This window comes from Trichoderma gamsii, assembly GCF_001481775.2.
Source record: "Trichoderma gamsii strain T6085 chromosome Unknown Scaffold_4.2, whole genome shotgun sequence".
NCBI classification, from domain to species: domain Eukaryota; kingdom Fungi; phylum Ascomycota; class Sordariomycetes; order Hypocreales; family Hypocreaceae; genus Trichoderma; species Trichoderma gamsii.
Genome location: NW_020171341.1, coordinates 409,670 through 428,392, shown reverse-complemented (window position 1 = coordinate 428,392; position 18,723 = coordinate 409,670). Strand labels below are relative to the sequence as shown.

General features: G+C 51.3%; 5 protein-coding genes across 5 annotated transcripts; 3 read left to right on the top strand and 2 right to left on the bottom strand.

Annotated features, from left to right (window-relative positions):
- Positions 1-139: 139 nt before the first annotated feature.
- TGAM01_v201598 (hypothetical protein) lies at positions 140-3,058 on the top strand (the record flags this gene model as incomplete). Its single annotated transcript, XM_024548795.1, has 4 exons — positions 140-2,141; positions 2,198-2,465; positions 2,521-2,630; positions 2,697-3,058. The coding sequence occupies 4 exons, from the start codon at positions 140-142 to the stop codon at positions 3,056-3,058; spliced, it is 2,742 nt and encodes a 913-aa protein (XP_024406406.1).
- Positions 3,059-3,718: 660 nt separating this feature from the next.
- On the bottom strand, positions 3,719-5,600 carry TGAM01_v201597 (beta-N-acetylhexosaminidase; the record flags this gene model as incomplete). Its single annotated transcript, XM_018809397.1, has 3 exons — positions 3,719-4,147; positions 4,210-5,379; positions 5,457-5,600. 3 exons carry the CDS (start codon positions 5,598-5,600, stop codon positions 3,719-3,721), a joined length of 1,743 nt encoding a protein of 580 aa, XP_018657376.1.
- A 4,088-nt stretch (positions 5,601-9,688) lies between these two features.
- TGAM01_v201596 (hypothetical protein) lies at positions 9,689-11,250 on the top strand (the record flags this gene model as incomplete). Its single annotated transcript, XM_018809396.1, has 2 exons — positions 9,689-10,056; positions 10,140-11,250. The coding sequence occupies 2 exons, from the start codon at positions 9,689-9,691 to the stop codon at positions 11,248-11,250; spliced, it is 1,479 nt and encodes a 492-aa protein (XP_018657375.1).
- Positions 11,251-11,862: 612 nt separating this feature from the next.
- TGAM01_v201595 (hypothetical protein) lies at positions 11,863-13,897 on the top strand (the record flags this gene model as incomplete). The annotated part of the gene is made up of 3 exons (XM_018809395.1): positions 11,863-12,360; positions 12,479-13,087; positions 13,154-13,897. 3 exons carry the CDS (start codon positions 11,863-11,865, stop codon positions 13,895-13,897), a joined length of 1,851 nt encoding a protein of 616 aa, XP_018657374.1.
- Positions 13,898-14,677: 780 nt separating this feature from the next.
- On the bottom strand, positions 14,678-18,078 carry TGAM01_v201594 (hypothetical protein; the record flags this gene model as incomplete). Its single annotated transcript, XM_018809394.1, has 3 exons — positions 14,678-16,070; positions 16,134-17,320; positions 17,383-18,078. 3 exons carry the CDS (start codon positions 18,076-18,078, stop codon positions 14,678-14,680), a joined length of 3,276 nt encoding a protein of 1,091 aa, XP_018657373.1.
- Positions 18,079-18,723: the final 645 nt, after the last annotated feature.

The following is an 18,723-nucleotide window of genomic DNA, read 5'->3' as shown; positions in this document are numbered from 1 at the left end:
CAGACTCTACAGCCATCGCCTGGTTGGGACGCTCTGCGCGGCGAGATCCATACATCGAGCGGCCCTGGACGTGTAATTTTCCCCTCTTCGACATAACTGCAGCTGATAAGCATTCGACGTGCGCGACTCGACAATCGCCATGGAGCAAGGGCTGTTGGACGACCTCAATGTCGGCCCCGAGGTGGAAGAGTTTGCCAACGCCCTTGACAACTGCCTTTCACCATTCTTATCGCTGGAAGACAAACGAGCCCGACTTCTCGACCTCCCCCGGAAATACTACGAAAATGCATCCCGACGACTGCAACAGGCGCGGCCGAAGCGAGCTCGCAGCGGTTATGACGATGTAGACATGGATGCTGATGAGCTTGAGACGGCAGATGGCCTCTCTGGAGAGGATGATGAGATTAAGCAGCTGGAGAAGGAAGTGCAGACTTGGGATTTGATTCGACGACTATTACCTCTACGATACGCAGCGCTAAATTCTAATGCCAACGATCGCCCATCAATAGAAACAGGCTCGACCCAGTCCGATATGCTGCTCGAGTTTCTCCTTGCGGATCCTACAGCCCAGGAGCGCCACGCAGTCCTCCAGTGGCTTCAGAGTAATGCGGCTGCTGGCCCGGATATTGATGATCTGGCACGAGATCTCCTGAAGCAAGCCGACAGGGGAGACATCGTTGCTCATGGCTGGCTCCACACCCGCGCAACTATCAAGCTGCGGAAGAACTTGACGACATGGCATGGGCTGCTGGACCACCAGGGCCCCAAAGTCATGGAATCTCACGTTGGCAAGGACGGTGCTCCCCTGATTACGCAGCTGGATCCCGATGCTATCACTCGCCAGGGACGGAAACTCGAACCCGCCGACGAGTACTTTGAGCGCGCTATTTGGCTTGGCTGCTTTGAACATCTTCGTCGTGGCAGCAGCCTGGAAGAGCTGCGTGAGTGGTGCCAAGAGCGCACTGAAATGTGGCGCGCTGTTTCAATGTCTGCCATGCCTCTCTCTGTTGATGACAGTTCCGCCCCTGTCGACGACTTGAAACCCGAGGCGTTGGCTCTCTGGAGACGGACGTGCTTTGCCTTGGCTCGTCAGGGAGGGTCGGATGATTACGAACGTGCGGTATATGGGTTACTCTCGGGCGACATTAGTAGCGTTGAGAAGATTGCTAGGAGGTGGGACGACTTCCTCTTTGCTAATTACAATGCACTCTTGCGAACTCAGTTTGATACCTATGTATTGAGCCGATGCTCACCAACTATGAGCTCGACTCTGACTCAAAACTTTGCCTCGTTTGACGCTGTTCAGTTTCTGGGAGACCCGCGAGGTGTCGAAAAGAGACTCATTCGCTCGCTGGAGTCACAGGAAAGGATCCGCGACGAGGCAACAGAGCCTAGTAAAGCTCTGCAAGCCGCGTTTATTGCCAAAGAAGTCGGGCGTCATCTGTACGAACAAGGTCTTGTCATGACTGCGGATGCAAATGCGGACGGTCAATCCATTCTTCTACCTTCTTCCAAGCCCATCGACTCTACCATTATGAAGAAGAAGTACTTTAACCTGGACCAGCATCAGGGACTCCGTCTTGTATCCCACGTCTTTGTGATCACCACGCTGATGGAGAAGCTCAACTCTGCCCAGGGAATCATCTCTGGCTCCTTAACGCCGCCACAGTGGTTATCTGGCCAGGAAAGTATCCTAGCGGGGTATACCGACTACTTGCGCCGCGCCGGCCTTCAAGAGCTCATCCCTCTGTATTGCTCAATACTACAAGCACCAAGACAATACGACGTTCTGAGCTGGAATCTAATCCACGAAGAGGATCCTGAACAGCGTCTGCTGCAGCTGAAACTGATCAAGAAGGCTGGAATTGACGTGTTGAAGTTTGTGGAGAGGCAGGTATGGCTCTTTTACGACGCCTTGGGAGAGAAGGCTCCCCAGCAAGCCTCCTTTAGCATCATCAGCGACGCACCCTCAACACCACAGTTCGGGAAGCTGATCAAGGCGGACTTTTTCGGTTATGACGAGGGTGTTGTGCAGAATGACCACGACCGGGTAATCTGTGCACTGGAGTGGCTTATGATGGTCGACGGGATGTGGCCTGAAGTCTTTTCCATGGGAACAAAGGTTTACAAGTTTTTCCTGCGTATGTGAAACTGTTGGATGAGTTGACATGGAATTATATGACTGACAACTTGATAGGGAACGCGAACTTGGAAGCGGCCCGACGGCTCGTGGAAAAGATTTCCTTCAACAAGATCATTCAAGGGATTTCAGGGCAAGAAGAAACTGATATTGCATGGTATGATGATGTAGAATTCTGGGCCAGGCTGCTGGAGCGCAGCGAAATCTCCAACATGAACCCTGAGCGAGTCATGGCAGAGGCACGAAACTTCCGTGCGCTCGAAAACCTCGTCAAGGCTTTGGATGCCTTGGAAACAGTAGCCTCACTGATGGTTCTCTCGACTGAGTATGTACCTGCTATCCCGATATTTGAAGTAAACGTTGACTAACTTGAGGGCCAGACTCACTCATGGAGACCGGGATTTCTGGGGTCCAGCCAGCGAAGGGATCAAAAATGTCAAGGAGTTTATGAAGCCCTTGCTGAAGGGATGGCTGATACCAGCAATCAAGGGTATGCTTTGTGACCAACAGTTTTAAAGATTTTGACTTTGGATAGCTAACAGAGTGGATGTTACAGGTGGAGACGAAGAGCTGCGAGACATTCGAGCTGCATACCTGCCAGAGACCGTCTTGGCATACATCAGCGCTCTCCAGTTTGCCGGCACTGGCCTATCGCGAGATAACTTATTAGAGTGCATGGAGCTCGCATCTTTGGTTGCAGAGCGCGAATCAGACCTGAAAGACGCCTTTACGGACGCTCATCGCATGACGGAACTCGTCGAGGCCTTTGCAGCCTGCAGCAAAGCGCTGGCAATTGCCACCGGAGAGAAGAGGCCATCTGGTTCTGGCAGCAAGAGGCTGCGGGAGATGGGATGGTCGCGAGATTTGTGGTCTGTCAAGTCAGGGTCTGGAGATGCGAGCGTGATTGGGCCTGCGTAAATCTTTACTGGCAGCAAATCCATTTCTCCTTTGCCTCCGATATTCTCTCTTTGTATAGCATGTGTGGAATTTTCACTTTTTTTTTTTGGGACCAGTTGGGATAAAGCAAGGGCTTTATAGGATTTACTTATTTCTTCTCCTTCTCTTTCCCCTTGCTATGTTCTAGGTGTTGTATGGTCATTCTTTTTTCTAATAGGTGGATTGGAATGGAGAGAAAGCATAAACAAAGCACTGGGAGATTGCTCAGTTTCTAAAATAAATGAAAAATAGAAAAGAGGAAAAAGAGAACGGACGAGGGGAATACATTGTTGTGTATGTGTTGAAGATGTTGGACGGCTTTATATGTACGCGGTCATATATCCATGCAGATAATAGAAGCATAGCGTAAAAGTCATATTACTTGAGATAATCATAACAGATGCCAAGTGTAGGCGACTCTAATTTTGATGCACAAAAGAACATCAAGTAGAAAGTTAAGTTCAGGGTATTAATGAATTATATATATACAGTTATAGAACACATGTTGCTCCAAGCCATTGCCCCGCAACTTCTCATAAACCATAAACCTGTTTTAACCTTTGTACATTACACAATGCTAGTTAAAAAAAAAAAAAAAACAAGGAACAATCTTCGATTGAGAGAAACTTCATCCTAGACTCCTCATGCGAACAGCGTGCAAGCCGTAGCGTTGAGCTGCGTGCAGTAAGTCATCTGGATGGGCATAGCGTTGACACCACGCGCAAGCATACGCTCACGGAACTCGTTCAAGCGAGGCGTCACCTCGAGCTGGCTGCGGTTCTGGCCGGTCGCGGTATCAACGTTGCCGGACCACCAGACCTCGCCGGCGGCACTGCCACGGGGCCAGATGATGTTGTCCATGTTGCTGCCGTCAATCATCTCACTCCAGATGGCAAGCTCTCCTCCCAGGACGTTCTTGGCATGTGACTTGGAGACGCCCTTGGCAGGGTCGTGAGAGTAGATGAGTCTCCAGTTCTTGGTGGGAGCGCACCAGTCGCCGAAGGGGTAGTAAGTGTTGAAAGAGTCGCCGTTGGGGAAGTTGACCCACTGGCCACGACCGCAGTCCAGGTACTGTATGGTTTCGTCAGCAAATATCCAGCTACATTGGATTTTTCAAAAGGTGCCAAACTCACGTAAAAGTTGTAGTCGGTGTCAATGACCTTGTAGCCAGACTCGGCCAGGTTCTTGACGGCATCACCACCCAGCCAAGACTGAACGACAGTGTCGTTGCCCAGAGTGATGTTCCAGGTGGTAACCATCTCCTCCCAGACAAACGGCGACAGACCCTGTGCGCGGATCTTGGAGTGAGCATGGGAGATGAACTTCTGCAACAGAGGCTGCAGCACATCACTCGAGTTGGTCTTGAGACGGGGGTCGATCATGGAGTCGTTGGCGTTGAGCTCATCACCACCGGTGTGGAAGTAGGAGCTGTAAGGCGTGATACGGGGCAAAAGGTCGTCAAACAGCTTATCAACAAAATCGTAAACCTTGGAGTCGTTGAGCGAAAAGGCACCACATGGCGGCTCGGCGCAGTAGTATTGGTAAGGCATCTCTTGGTAGGCTACAATGAGGTCGCTGTAGGCAAGCTCGACAACGCCAATGTGACCGGGCATGTCAATCTCGGTGATGACCTCAACACCGCGGTCAATGCCGTATTGAAAAATGCCTGCAAGATCGGCGGGAGAGTAGACCAGGCTGGGGTGGTAGGCACCCTCCTGAGACAGCTTAGGCAGTGAAGGAATTACCAGAGGCCACGACTGGGAGTCGGTGATGTGCAAGTGCAGACGGTTGAGCTTGTTCCAGGACATGGCGTCAATGGTTCTCTTGATATCGGTGACTGTCTGGTAAGTACGGGCAAGATCAAGCATAACTCCTCGGTGAGGGTAGTTGGGTGCGTCCTGGATAGAAACGGGCACTTGAGTCGTGTAGAAGTAGTGTCCAGCAGAGTGCTGGTAGAAGAGCTGGGAGAAGGTCTCGAGAGCGTGCAGGATACCGGTAGAGGACTTGGCACTGATGTTGACCTGTCCATTCTTTGACACGGTCAGGCTGTACGATTCGTCGACGTCTCCAGCGCGCGGCTTGAAGGTGGTCGCGGTATCCTTTCCGGTCTGCTGAATCGCAATGGTCTGGATTCGGTTCAGAGGAGCCAGCTTGGGCTCAAAGTTGCTGTTGCGGGGGTTCAGCTTCCATGGCACAAAGTTGTTGCTGAAAATGGACTGGAAGGTTCGCGAGACGGCGCCCTGAACAATCTCCTTGCTGTTGAAGTTGGAACCAGCAGGCGGGTTGTAGCCGATTGTAATGATCTATTAACAGAGTGTTAGGTGCTGCTGCGATCTATCAAACTTCACCACAGAGCGGCGTATCATATTCAATCACATACCTGCACTCCGTTATAAGTCACTCTCACAGCCTCGTCAATGAAGAGGACGCTGTCTCCAGTTGTGATCTTCTGAGGAATGGGCCACAGCGCATTCGCAGGGCTGAAGGCCAGTGCGGCAATCGCGAGGATCGCCTTGGGCAGCATGATGGACGACCGAAGGGATGGCAATACTATCAATTGGTCGGATCTATGGTGCGTCTCAGGATTCTCAAAGCAGTCCTGCCAGCGCTACTACTACTGGATCTTCAAGACGCGGGGCCAGCCAAATATTTAAATACCTGGCCTGCCGATGGCACGACGCGATTCATTGAAGGGATGGGCGGATTTCTCAAATCGACATGCGTCCCGAAGAAGCAGCCCACAGCTGGACGGGAGCACGGCCCCCTGACACGCGACAAGGTCGATGATCCAGTGGCCAATGCTACCTGGCACGCGTGAGCCTGTCCATACCAGGGACCAGCGCCAGCGGCTCGGCAGGTCGGCAGCCAGCAGACTGGGAATGCTGGACAGAGGCTGAGGTTGAGCGTTGGCTGCATGCGCTCCGATGATGGACGAGACCTCCCTGTTGATAATGAAGCTGTGGCGTTCTGCCGGGGCCGGGTCGACTTGGGTGGTTTTGAGCGCGCAACGTTACGCTGATGGACTTTTTTTCACTTCTTGGTGGTGTCCACGGGATGCAGCACTCCGCATGTCTAGCAGCCAACGTGCATCTCTTTCGCTAACAGCTGCATTTGTTCTTCGGAAGAATGCTCGGCAAGAGGAGCTAAAAGAGACAGTGACCAATGCTGGTGTCGAAAACCAAACGATGAAGCTGGATGGGCACACGATTGGTGACTGGAACTCTGTTAGAGGGTCTCAGCCCAATCCTACTGGCAAGTCGGGTAAAATGGCAGTTCCACCCTGCAAGTACAGAAAGCTCCGTGCCCCCCAATGCCGCTGGCCACTTGAAACGTACCTAGGCAATGATATCCAGGGGCAAGGATCTGACTGGAGATCTAGGTACTCCAAGGGCCATATCAGCAGAGTGCTGACTGTGGCGGCCGCTCGCTGGTTAGGTACATGTCAGTCCCTGGTGCTCTGTTAAGAAGTCCATTTTCTTCTCCCTGGATCGTATCAAAGCGATCCTTGAGCAATGCAAAGCAATGCCGCAGCAATAGAACGATCGAGGCCAGAAGCTGAAAGCTGCAGTGCGACACGCCATCTATCCATCGAGAGGTCATTTGGTCCATCCAGCCGCTTGGTGGGCAGAACTCCATAGCCCCGACGTTGCTTCTTGCTTGGTGGCGTTTCTCTGGGGTCGGTAATCAGCTGGTGCGATTCTCCCCGTGTGCCGCTGAGGCCCTGGGACTTTGTTCTGCTTCTTGCTTGTTGTCTAATGCCAGCCTGTTGGAGTGAAATGGCTTGGAGAATCCCTGGACGATCGTCGTGCGGGGACGCCTCCCCACGGGCCGTTATCGCGAGCCAATCAGCGCGCGGAGGAGCCTTAGTCCGGGGCCGCCACAGAACCCCCAACTTTTGCTTATGCCATGTGTTAGTCCATATCAGGCATCTGTCAGGATTCAATTACGGCGTCGGTGGTTTGCCGGGATATTTTGCGGGGCCGTTGGGGGGCTGGACTGGGACAAGGGACGGAGGAAATGAGGAAAAGAGGATGGGAGACAGCTGGACTGCTCTGCGAGGCTGACGGATGGTGTTGCACTGTTGCTTCCAGAGTGAAGTGCTAATTTCAACCTCTGGTAGCGGGCTCTGCTGGCTCTGTAGGGCGCCGAGTTAAATTACCAGTACCACCACCACGCATAGCCGCTTGCTCCAAGTTTAGTTTACATTCTCTCGCGTTGATACCTGGTATTTTACTACTTGTAAATCGAACCAAGATGTTGGGCCATCGTTGTTTTACTGGCTCATACGGAGCAGAGTTGCTCCGTGCATAACAACGGCTCCAGTCGCTTGGTTATCAAGACCCTGGCCTATAGCCTGTACCGACAAAAGGCCCTGTAGACCCATGAGTTGAACTGGTATCTGTATATAAAAGGCGGGAGAGGTATCTCTAACCCTCTTATCGACGAGCAACAATAGAGTTACATAGGACGGAGTAGTGCTAGATACGTGCATGTAGGTACTGCGGGTAGCATTTACTATTCCATCCTTGCACGTACTTATCCTACCCTTGGCATTGTGGTAACCTCACTTCTCCAACCCCTCTTGTGGCTTGTACTTGTACGACAATATGCAGGACATGTTGCTGCCCTGGCGCTTGATACAACGCCGGCAGCAGTATAGTAGTAGTACGGATCTGTGCTATTGCTATCTGAGACCTGGGGAGCCATCCGACGATGTGAGCTCAGCTCGCTAGACGTCTACCACCTTGTTAGGTTACACTCTATAGCGCTGCGCAGGCATGGTTGTTTTCGGCGACGCGGCATGTAACACTGGCTCGTGGTACCGTGATGCCAGCCATTCGTCAGTCGACCATGCATGCTGCTAGCCAAGTCGCGAAGAAACGCTTGTTTTGAAGTGTTCCTCTGTTGAGCAGTACTGATTTGGAAATGGTAGTGAAGATCCCTTGCAATCATATCTCCATGTCATGGCCGAGTCTGTGGGTAGAATCTCTGACTGACTCATGGTTCTGGGGCCATTTGTATAACTGGGTAGCACAAAAACAGAAATCAAAACGAAATAGTCTTTTCTTTCTCAGACGATGATATCAAATAACAACTGGCAAGTATGGACGTGAGACCTAAGAAAAAAGTGATCCTATTCAACTGTTGAGCGAAAGGAGTCGCAGTAGGAAGCGCATGCACTTACGTAGGTAGGTATCAATATCTGTGCTGGGTGCACCTTAACAATGTCCCCGCTGTCTCTAAATCTTGCCTTACTACAATTTGTGTACATCTGGGAGCTATACATGATTAGAATTGCCAAATATCCACGGATGCCATTTTCAGTCAGTCAGTTGTAAACGAAGCTTAGGTGATAGCCACCAATGCCTTGCTGCAAAGCACATTGCAGAGTATGGAATCATGTGAACCCACAGCCGATTAAAGCTTTATCGATAGCTGGGTAATAGATAGCTTGCCGCTCTACAATTCGGACAGCTGAAAATCATGTAATGTTTAGCAGCTCTACTATCGCGGGCGATTCAAAGGTCCGAAACGCTTTTATTGTTATTATAGGACTGCTTAGGACTGCTTGCATCTGGTGCCACGTTAGGGTGAGGTAAAGCTACATCTACCTGGCCGTACTGTTTGAGGCCCAGGCACACAAGCATCTAGCGAGATCTATCTTGGGTGGCAAGTGTAGAGCAAGTATATACCTATCTACGTAAATAGGGAGATAATAATGTGCCCTGAAGAGGATGTGCTGTGAAGAGACGGCCGAGATAGCTGTTCTTACAATAGCGTTATAAGTCTTATTTTTACGGCGAATGAAAAGGAACGGACAATCATGATGGTACTAGATTTTCTTATGCGAGGTATTGAAAAATTCCACTCTCTTCACAGATGCTGGGGTAACTGTAAGCATTCATTTCCTCTTTAGCTTCGAGCAGCCACTTGTACTGCACCTATGCTTTCAGGAACAGACCGATCTTGGGCTCTGGAGATGGAAGAACCTAAGTCGGTGTACTAGCGCTGCTAAAATATTAGAGCAGGTACTTCGAGTTCGCACGCTCTTGAAGCAGCTGGTGGCACGTGAGGACTCTTGAAAACATTTACTCCCCAAAACTGGGCATGGGAGCGAGAAACTAATGAAGAGTTCTCGAATTATATCAAGAAAAGTTTCGCTACCGGCAAACAAGTTGCCATATGGATGTCGCGTCAGCCTTCAAACAAATTACAGCAGAAGCGAAAGCTTGAACTGTAAAGCTTATTGCAAATCTTGATGACAAACTGATTCGCCACCAGCCAAAGGCAAAAGCGTATCACGTGACATCATTCTGACCCATTCTTTTTGGCTCCCTGGCAGTCCAGAACAACTTTGAGAACCTCAACTGCTACAAGTGAGCCAGACTACGTCTACTCGCTACACCGACGCCTCTCACATCTGCCGCGATACGCACATCTTCGCAATATTTAGACGTTTACTAGCACGCCTCGAGCGTCAGCGCCGGAAACGAATCTCTCTCAGCGCGATCCTCTCCCGCGATCTAGGCAAACGCGTCTTGGAAGTGGGATACAGGCAAAAAGCTGTCGCAGCACTGGTCGTCCAGACACAACGACCCTCACTTCGACACGATGTCTCTCGAGATCGGCCTTGGCACTCCGCTGGCGGAGGCTCTCAATGCTGCGATTCAACCGAAGCTACTTGAGGTTGGATGGGGCACGGGGGGCAGCGATGACTCTGCCCTCGCCGAATACATTATTCTGATGCTCGTCAATGGCAAGACGCAAGACCAGATTGCCGCGGAGCTATCCGGAGACCTTTTAAACCTACCGCTCGATGACCCCGTCGTACACGAGTTTTCCAAATGGCTATTTGAACAGGTTCATATTCTTAGCGCGCCGAATGGCCAGCAAAACGGCGGCGGCGACTCCATGGGCGACGCTGCAGGTGGAGAAATGGATACGGATATGGGATCCCACGATGTATCTGAGCTGAATGCGTAAGTACCATTCGCAATATCAACGCCTTCATGGCACAGACAAGAGAATCTCTAGAGCTAACCAGACCTTTTTTTTCTTGCAGGCCCACTGGCCCCCGCTCAATGCGCAATGGCAACTTTAGAGGAGGACGAGATAAGCGCATGTTTGGACACATGTCCAAGGCTATGGATCGATCAAACGACAACGTTCTTCATCGAGTTCGTGGGCAAACGGGTGGCGGAAGAATTGATACACATGGCCGTGCTCCCCCAACTGGCCCGCGCGGTGGCCGCGGTGGCTTGATGCGGAATCACAACAACAACAACAACAACCGAGGCATGGCGGGCGGCGTGATGCCTGGTGCCCCTGGCGGACCGGGATTCCCTCAGTGGCAGATGCAAGGCCAACCTAATCAGCTAGATGTCATGGCCATACTGGAACAGCAAAGCCAAATGATGCTGGAGCTGTCTCAGCAGATGATGAACAACGGGAACCGAGGATTTGGCCAGCAGCGACGAGGGAAGTCTCTGTTTGAGAGGACTCAGGACCCGCGCCACAAGAACAACTTCCGCCGAGGTCAAGGGTCGAATCAAGCTGATGCGAACGGAGACGAAGTCAACATGGAGACTGCTGCCGAAGGCGAGGATGTTGACATGGGCAAGCGCGAGCCTCCAAACCCGGATGATACGGTCTGCAAATACAATCTTCGCTGCACAAACAAAGACTGTAACTTCGCACATCAGTCTCCAGCTGCGCCTCCTGGTGTTTCTGTCGATGTCAACGATGTTTGCGGCTTTGGTGCTGCCTGCAAGAACCGCAAATGCGTCGGACGCCACCCCTCGCCAGCCGCAAGGCTTGCGCACCAGAGCGAACAAGACTGCAAGTTCTTCCCCAACTGCCAAAACGCTCGATGCCCGTTCAAACACCCTTCAATGCCCCTCTGCCGCAACGGCGCAGATTGTACGACACCAAATTGCAAATTTACACACGTTAAGACCAAGTGCAAATTCAACCCTTGTCTGAATCCCACTTGCGCCTTTGCACATGAAGAGGGCCAGCAAGGAGGCTTCAAGGACAAGGTCTGGACTTCCGAGCAGGGCCACGTTAGTGAGAGAAAATTTGTGGATGACGACGCTGAGGAGGATTTCATTCACCCCGACGCTCCCGGAGAACCCACGTTGGAAGACATGGTACAAAACGAAGTCATTGGTTGAGCAATAGCAGGGAAGAATGAAAAAGCAAACAAGAAAAGTTCTGATGCATCTCGGGCGGGAATGCTTGCGCTTCAGTTACTTGAAAAAAAGACGGTCATTTAGCCCTTGTATGAAACTGTTTTGGGCTTGGAGGATCTGTACGATTATGCTGGACGTATATGTTTCTTATCACGCTTCCAGGGCATAGAAAGGCGTTTTTGGGCTGGGAGATAATGGGCTTTTTACGCGGAGATTTATCACAAACTTTTATACACGCCCTTGGTTGGCATTCTGTAGTAGCGGCCGGTCAGGCCGGGGCTCTTACAATTCGAGCCTAGAGACGGATAATAACAGATATTTCTTTTTTCTCTTTCTGTAAATTTTCAAGTCTCATCATGTCCAACCCATGTCCTTCAGTGAAGACTGCTTAATATGTCTACGTAGATTCGTAACACCTACCTAGGTATAAATAGATGATGACGCCGAGGCGGGACTGTGTCTCTAGAGTGCGGAACAAAGTGGGACCCGATCTCCGATCATCTAATGTGGGTGGTTCCCGGAAAGCTCCAGAGGTGGCACCACCACGTTTCCACGCTCAACCAGAGCTCGACAATGCGCAATTGAACGACAATCATGAGCCTACAGCGCGCAGAAGGCGCCGCAGTGGCTCTCCTGAGGTCCTCAAACGCCTGGAGGAGAAGCGCCGTCTTGGCGACAGCGACAAGCCGAGCTGGCGCCTGGCGCATTCTAAGCCGCAGCCTGAGCTCAACCAGAAGCAACAACAGCAGTAACGGTTCGACGAGACGACCGCCGGGCTCGATCGACGATGGAGACGACATGCCGAAGCGAAAAAAGGCTGGAAAGCTACCGGACGATGCCTCGGTGGCGGTTCTGGGCGGCGGGTTAACGGGCTTGACGACGGCATATTACCTGGCCAAGTGGCTGCCGTCGACGACCAAGATCACTCTGCTGGAAGGCAGCGATCGGCTGGGTGGATGGATAAGAACGGATAGAGTGCCCGTCAAAATTGGAGGAGTCGAAGGGGTGGTGAACTTCGAGCGCGGCCCGCGATCGTTTTCATCGTTGAATAAGAGCACTTGGCGGTTTGACGATTTGGTGCTTTGGGATTTGGTGCGTCTACGACTTGTTGACTTGTATTGCTGCTGGTTTCACTGGCATTGGGACAATGGATGAAATTCAGTCAAAAGAATAAATGGTCAAGATGCTAACGAGATGCAATTCCATTTAGGCCCTCGATCTAGGTCTCAAAGTTGCCTCGCCGCCCGATCAGCCACGATACATCTACTATCCCGACCACCTCGTGCCTATGCCCCCCCATACGAGCGTTGCCGCCTTTGCTAGAGAGCCCGTCGTTCTCGAATCCCTCTGGGCAGGATTCGGATACGTGATGCGACGGCTATTTAACAAAAAGGAAGGGGTGCCCGTGGAGGACCTCTCCATCGCAGACTGGATCTACCACATCACGGGCAGTCGAGCTGTGGCCGATAACCTGGCCTCGGCCATGGTCCACGGCATCTACGGCGGTGACATTTACACCCTCAGCGCGCGGAGCGTCCTCGATCGTTTCTACTGGGTTCACTACATGCCGAATCTGGGGCCTAATATGCGGCACATGGCTGTTTCGGAACAGACCTTTATGGAGACCATGGCTGAGGATCCTCAGCTCCGGAAGATTGCCCGGCAGCCTAGGGGCGCGCTTTTGCATTTTGGAGAATCTGGCATGGAGGCTTTGCCGATTGCGTTGGCGGATGCGCTCAAGGGCCAGGCTAATGTTGAGATCAAGCTCAATGCGAAAGTCTCTGACCTGGATTATGACACGGAAACAAAGCAGATTCAGGTATGATTTCACTCACGTCTTGACAATATTTCACCTCCTCATCTCACTAAAACTATGGCATCTTAGATAACATCTGGTCAACACTCAGCCGCATCATCTGAGAAATACCACAAAGTCATCTCCACCCTCCCTTCTCAACACCTCGCCAGCATCACCAACGGCATCCCCAGCCTCAAATCCTCCCACTCCGTCTCCATCATGACCGTCAACATCTGGTACCCCCAGACAAATCTCAAGCCCCCGGGCTTCGGCTATCTCATCCCCCTATCCGTCCCACCTGAACAGAACCCAGAACGCGCCCTCGGCGTCTTCTTCGATTCCGACGTCGGCGTCAAGGGCCCCAACGAGCCCGCCGGCACGAAACTCTTCGTCCTCCTCGGCGGACACTTTTACGACTCGAGCAAGCCTCAGACGGGCTCAAACGTGCCCATCCCCACCGAGGAAGAGGCCATCCAGCAGGCAAAGAGGGTTCTCGAGCGCCACCTTGGCATCCCCCAGTCGACGCCTTGCTACGCCATGGCCCGCCTCGCCAAGGACTGCATCCCGCAGTACGACCGCGGCCACCTGGACAACATGATGGCCGCCGACGACGAAATCCACGAGCACTTTGGCGGCAAGCTCGCCGTTGCGGGAGGGTCCTACACCAAGATTGGCGCCATGGGCGCGCTGCGCAACGGTTATGATATTGCGAGGACGGTCGCCAAGGAGGACTGGCTCGCGACGGGGCTGGAGCAGATGGAGTTCCCGACGCAGTTCTGCGGAGTGCCTACTGAGAGGATTCCGGTGAGGAAGTTTAGACGGCTCAAGTAAAATGTATAAATGGAAGAAAAGGGGGCCATGAGAAATTCGTGTAATGTCTCTTTCCATAATATATTTAGACGAGACACCACGGCATCACCACTACGTTCGATATTCGTCACTGTATATATGCCTAGGTATACATAGACCTTGGATAGTAAAGTGAATATGCTGCAAGTGTATATATATATACAATCGTCAAAATTGATTACTAGGCATCTATCTCATTATGAACATTTCCTCCGCTCCAAACAAAGAATCCAAGCAAGTCATGTCTCCTTATTTCCTCACGCCATTCATTATCTCTTGTGCATCGCATCCACCCGTCCTTTTCAAAGTGAGAGAAAGAGTTTACTTTTTATTTTCTTCTCATTGAAGATACTGTAGAAAGAGTCTGTGTCGTCCCATATAGACCAAATCTTGCAGAATCCCTCCCCCCTCCTACACCCCCATTATCCAATGCACTCGCTGAGTCATTAGAATTTTTGTTTTTTGTTCGCACAAGGTATCATTAATTTCTTTAAAAAGAAAGCAAGTAAAGCAAAGAAGAGGAGCACGCATGATGCCACAGAACCCCCCCTCCTGGTTTCCGAACCAAAACCAAACCCGACCAAAGCCCTTTCCAAAGCTTTTTTTAAGAACATTAGTAATTGCGCCTCTTCAACCCCCCCTTTTTATACTCCAAAGTCTATACGGACTCCCCGTAAACGACATCCTTCCAATAGAAATATGAGTGTTCGTCTAACATTGAGCAAGCCTTATGCAACTTCGTCGCCAATGCAAGACAGTTGCTTAGTACGTCCTTTTCCCGGGCGAGGTTGTTATAGCTGCTCTAATCGCCTTATCGATCGCAAGCAGCATGTCTCTCACACCGTCATTAGCCTCAGCCGCCGCGCCTGTGGCAAGTCCGAGCCAGTTGCTCCCCTTGCCATCCCACACGGTTTTCAGTGCTTTGTTAAACTCGTCGTCTGCTGCTGCATCAGCATCAGAGCGCCAGGCGTGCCACCAAACTTGTCCGCGGCGGGGCTTTATCCGCACGTCCAAGCATATGGTCTTCTTAGTCTTCGTCTTGGTGCCGTTGGCCCCAAAGATGTTGTACTTAATGTTCATCCAAGTGAGAGACTTCATGCTGAAGTTCAATCGGCCCTGTCCCTTCTTCGATAGTTCGTCCCATTCGGCATCTAGCTGGTCAATAGCCTTCAGAGCAGGTAATGACACGGGCAGCCAGGCCATCAATGGGCCGATACCGCCTTCAGTGCTCGCCAAGTTTCTTGCGAGATCAATAACACGGAGATGGGGATTACCCTTCTCTATGTGGATATCAATGTCTTCGTGGGACAGATCCATCTTCACTCTCCAACGCTCAGGAGACGGAAGCAGAGCCGCAGTCTCATCTTTTGGTTGTGTGGATACCGGCGCGCTATAGCAAAATACGACCGCCTTGAGTGTGATGGACTCGCCAATAATTGAGCCCTTGGCATTCTCCATAGCTTCGAGAAAGTTGACAAATCTGTCTATAGCCTTGACTCGCGACTTGAGAATATCAAAAATCGATTGAGTGACCGGTCGTTGTATTTGCAATACAAATTCGCCTCGCTTAGGATCATAAGAGACATCGCGATCGACCATGCCCTTCAGAGCCAGAAACTTGGTTGGTTGTCGGACCCTAATCACGGCTTCAGATGTGCAGACAAGGTGATGAGCTGCGGTATGACCTTCGTCTGGCTCTGCACGACTGGCCACTGCACAAACACCCTTGAACCTGATTGCCATCATGTCTTCTGCCCAAGGTTGCTTCGTAGTTGAAGATGATACAGGGCTTGGACGTATCAACGAAAGAGTCTGCAGATCCTCATTCGATTCAATAACACCACCAAGACCCTGGGGCGTTATATTTTCTGCTGCCTCCTGCATCATCGACGGGAAGATATTGGACAGCGCCACTTCAATAGAGGGCATCCTAACTTGCTGCGGTAACGATAGATCGGCACTGCCACTCGACTGGCTCTTGATCTTGAGTCGACGCAGCTCCCTCATATCGACTGCCTGCGCTATTGCGCCAGCCACAAACGTATTCAGGTTATCCCAGAATGTGCCCGATACTTGCGGGGCTCCTTTATTCAGCGGAAGACGGGTTGAAAATTTGGAAGCACTATGTGCATTTGGAAGTGATTTTGTAGGATCCCTGCATGTAATCAGTCAGTTTTGAAAGGTGAAACGGTTCACGTCATTGTTCGTATGCACTTACGTCTCAAGCAGCCACCACTCATCTCCGTCTAAGCTGAGGATAACGACAACAAACCAGGCGGACCCCCATCCTCCATGTTGGAGCCATAGAGTTCGGCTCCATCTGCGCATCTTGGTGATTGACTTCAACTCATCAGGGTTGACGGGCGCTTTGCGGACAGACCACCCTCTCGCCGTTCCCATTCTGCCTAACTCATCCTCTATAATCGCACACCGCAGGTGCTCCAAGAAGTTCACACCGTCATCCAACGGGTTTTTGCCGTTGTTTAATTGAAGCTCTGGCTGCATGGAGAACTTTGAGTGTGGCTTCATGGCGAAGGCGCCACTTATCGGTTCGATCAGGAGCGACACTGTGCCACCGTATCCTACCTGAAGTGCTAAGCAGGAGGTTATTGGATCAGCTCTGGAAAGTTTGAGTGCCACACCAGTGTCGCGATTCTTGTATCTCGGGGTTGCCAACAATCCAGAGTGAATGCTTGAGAGGATAAACTCAATGTGCCGTCCAACGATGTCGTTTAGTAATGATTCCGCTGATAGACTCTCAAAATCCATCTTTATCTCGACATCTTTGACCTCTTTGTTGTCGCGGTACCATTTCACCACCAAAGAGCTTGTTGCTTTCGGATCCGGCCTGCCACCCGACTTGCGCCCACTGCTTACCGCTACAATAATCCAGTTTTTCAGACCTGTAGCCGCCGATCGAGACGTCCAGTATTGAATGGCTAAAGCCCGATTCAAAGGTTCTACTGCCAACGTGCCACTCCATGATGTCCGATTCAGTTGCAGCGCTTGGCGTTTCAGCTCATTGATCTTCGCAGTCAATACAAATTCGTGTAAGAACTGATAACAGCCAGCCAATCCGTCTTTTGCGAGCGCCTCGTTTACGCAGTTCTCCAAGAATGCTCGTAACGTATCGGGAAGCGATAGTGTTGCTGGTCGAAAGGCGAATCTGAAGTCAATGAACCAGAACTGCTTCTCAAAATCCTCATCGGCAATTGTTAGGTCCACCTCGAACTCTCCCGCAACCTTGAAAGTCACCCGGCCCGATCCAATCGTGTAGTTTTGGAATTGGTAAGGAATTTTATCAAAATCGTCAAGATTCAATCGCAAAGAGAGTAGTGTATCCAGATCGCCAATGCCCCTCAGCTGCTCCTCTAGTGTCAAAGGAGGCAGCTCTATGTATTGCAGCTTCACACACAACCATGTAAGAAAAAATTGTCCAACAAGCTGGAATAGGGAGAAGAACTTACATCAGGCAACCATGGTGCCTTTCCAGTGGCAAGAATCTGCAATGCCGTCTTCAAATCAGGGCTTGGCATTCGAGCATAGGTGAGATCTCTCTTGACATTTATAATGCTATCCAGAGCTGCATCGTAAAGTTGACGCTGCTGATCGATGTGAAATTTGAGATCAATGAGCTTGCTGACTTTGGAAGCTTTTCTGCTCCACTCCGTAATAACCAGCGCCTTGACCCATTTTGAGTGCATGTCTTGTATGAAATTCAGCAATACTCCTTTCTTTTTCAAATTCTCCATCGATGTATCATCCGGGGCGCTTTGGGTATAATTTGTACTACCGTTTGTAGCGGCGGTCGAGATTGGCATCTTGGCTAGTTCGGCAATCTTGTCTTGTATCATGTTGTGGGTAGACTGGGCGAGTCGCGTAAGAAGTAGGGATATCGGTATGAAGCCCTGTGTGATGTGAACGATCTCGTCAGGCAGATCGTTCATTCTTGACACTTGTTCGGCCGGGGAATCTGTTCGTAGCCCGCCCGTGGCCCCTCCGTTGACAGCATCGTTCCCATTATTAGCCGTTGCCGTGGCTGGCGCTTTTCCTTTATCCGGTGCAGCTTTTGACCCATCAACGCTCTTGACGCCGTTGACTCCATTTACAGCTGAATCCTTATGATGATCTGGAAGCGCACCATTCTGGCCTCCGCTCTCCATATTGACGACGCCAGGCATTTATCGAACCGCGGCAGCAAATTGCTGTAGGTACCCGCGCAAAAAGCTGACACTGCAGGCACCACGCCCCCCTAACAACGCAATAAGCGCGGCTCCGAGAGAGAAATCAAGCTGGGGCGCGCGTATCATTGACGGAAGAGATTCTGCCTTTCTTGTGAACCGCGGTAGCGGGACGTGACCATTGAGGTCCCCTGCACCGATGCGGACAATCGGGCGCGCGCGTTAGAAGCGATTTCGCATACGGGTGTAGGAACCGGGCTGAGGTTGTTATAGCTGTAGTTTCAAGGATGCCGTGTCAATCCAAAGCGATCGATAGGTATTATCGGGGGCGGTTGAAGGCGTCTGCACGTGTTTGAAGAGATGTCGTTTCGGACGTAGGCTGTTGCGAAGAAGACGGGCACGGGCAGAGTAGCCGAGAGAGTGCGGACGCGGTTTGAATCAGGCAATGATAGCTTCAAGGATCAGTGATTCGGAGCGAGTCGTGGTCGGTGTGTCTATGCGAGAAGAGGATAAAAGACAGGCGCGGGTTTGGGAGCGAGTCGGGTGGTTGAAGATGATGCGCCAACCAAAGCCGCCCTTCTCCGTTAAAGATTCGAGTGATACAACCAAGGCTGACGGACGCCAAAC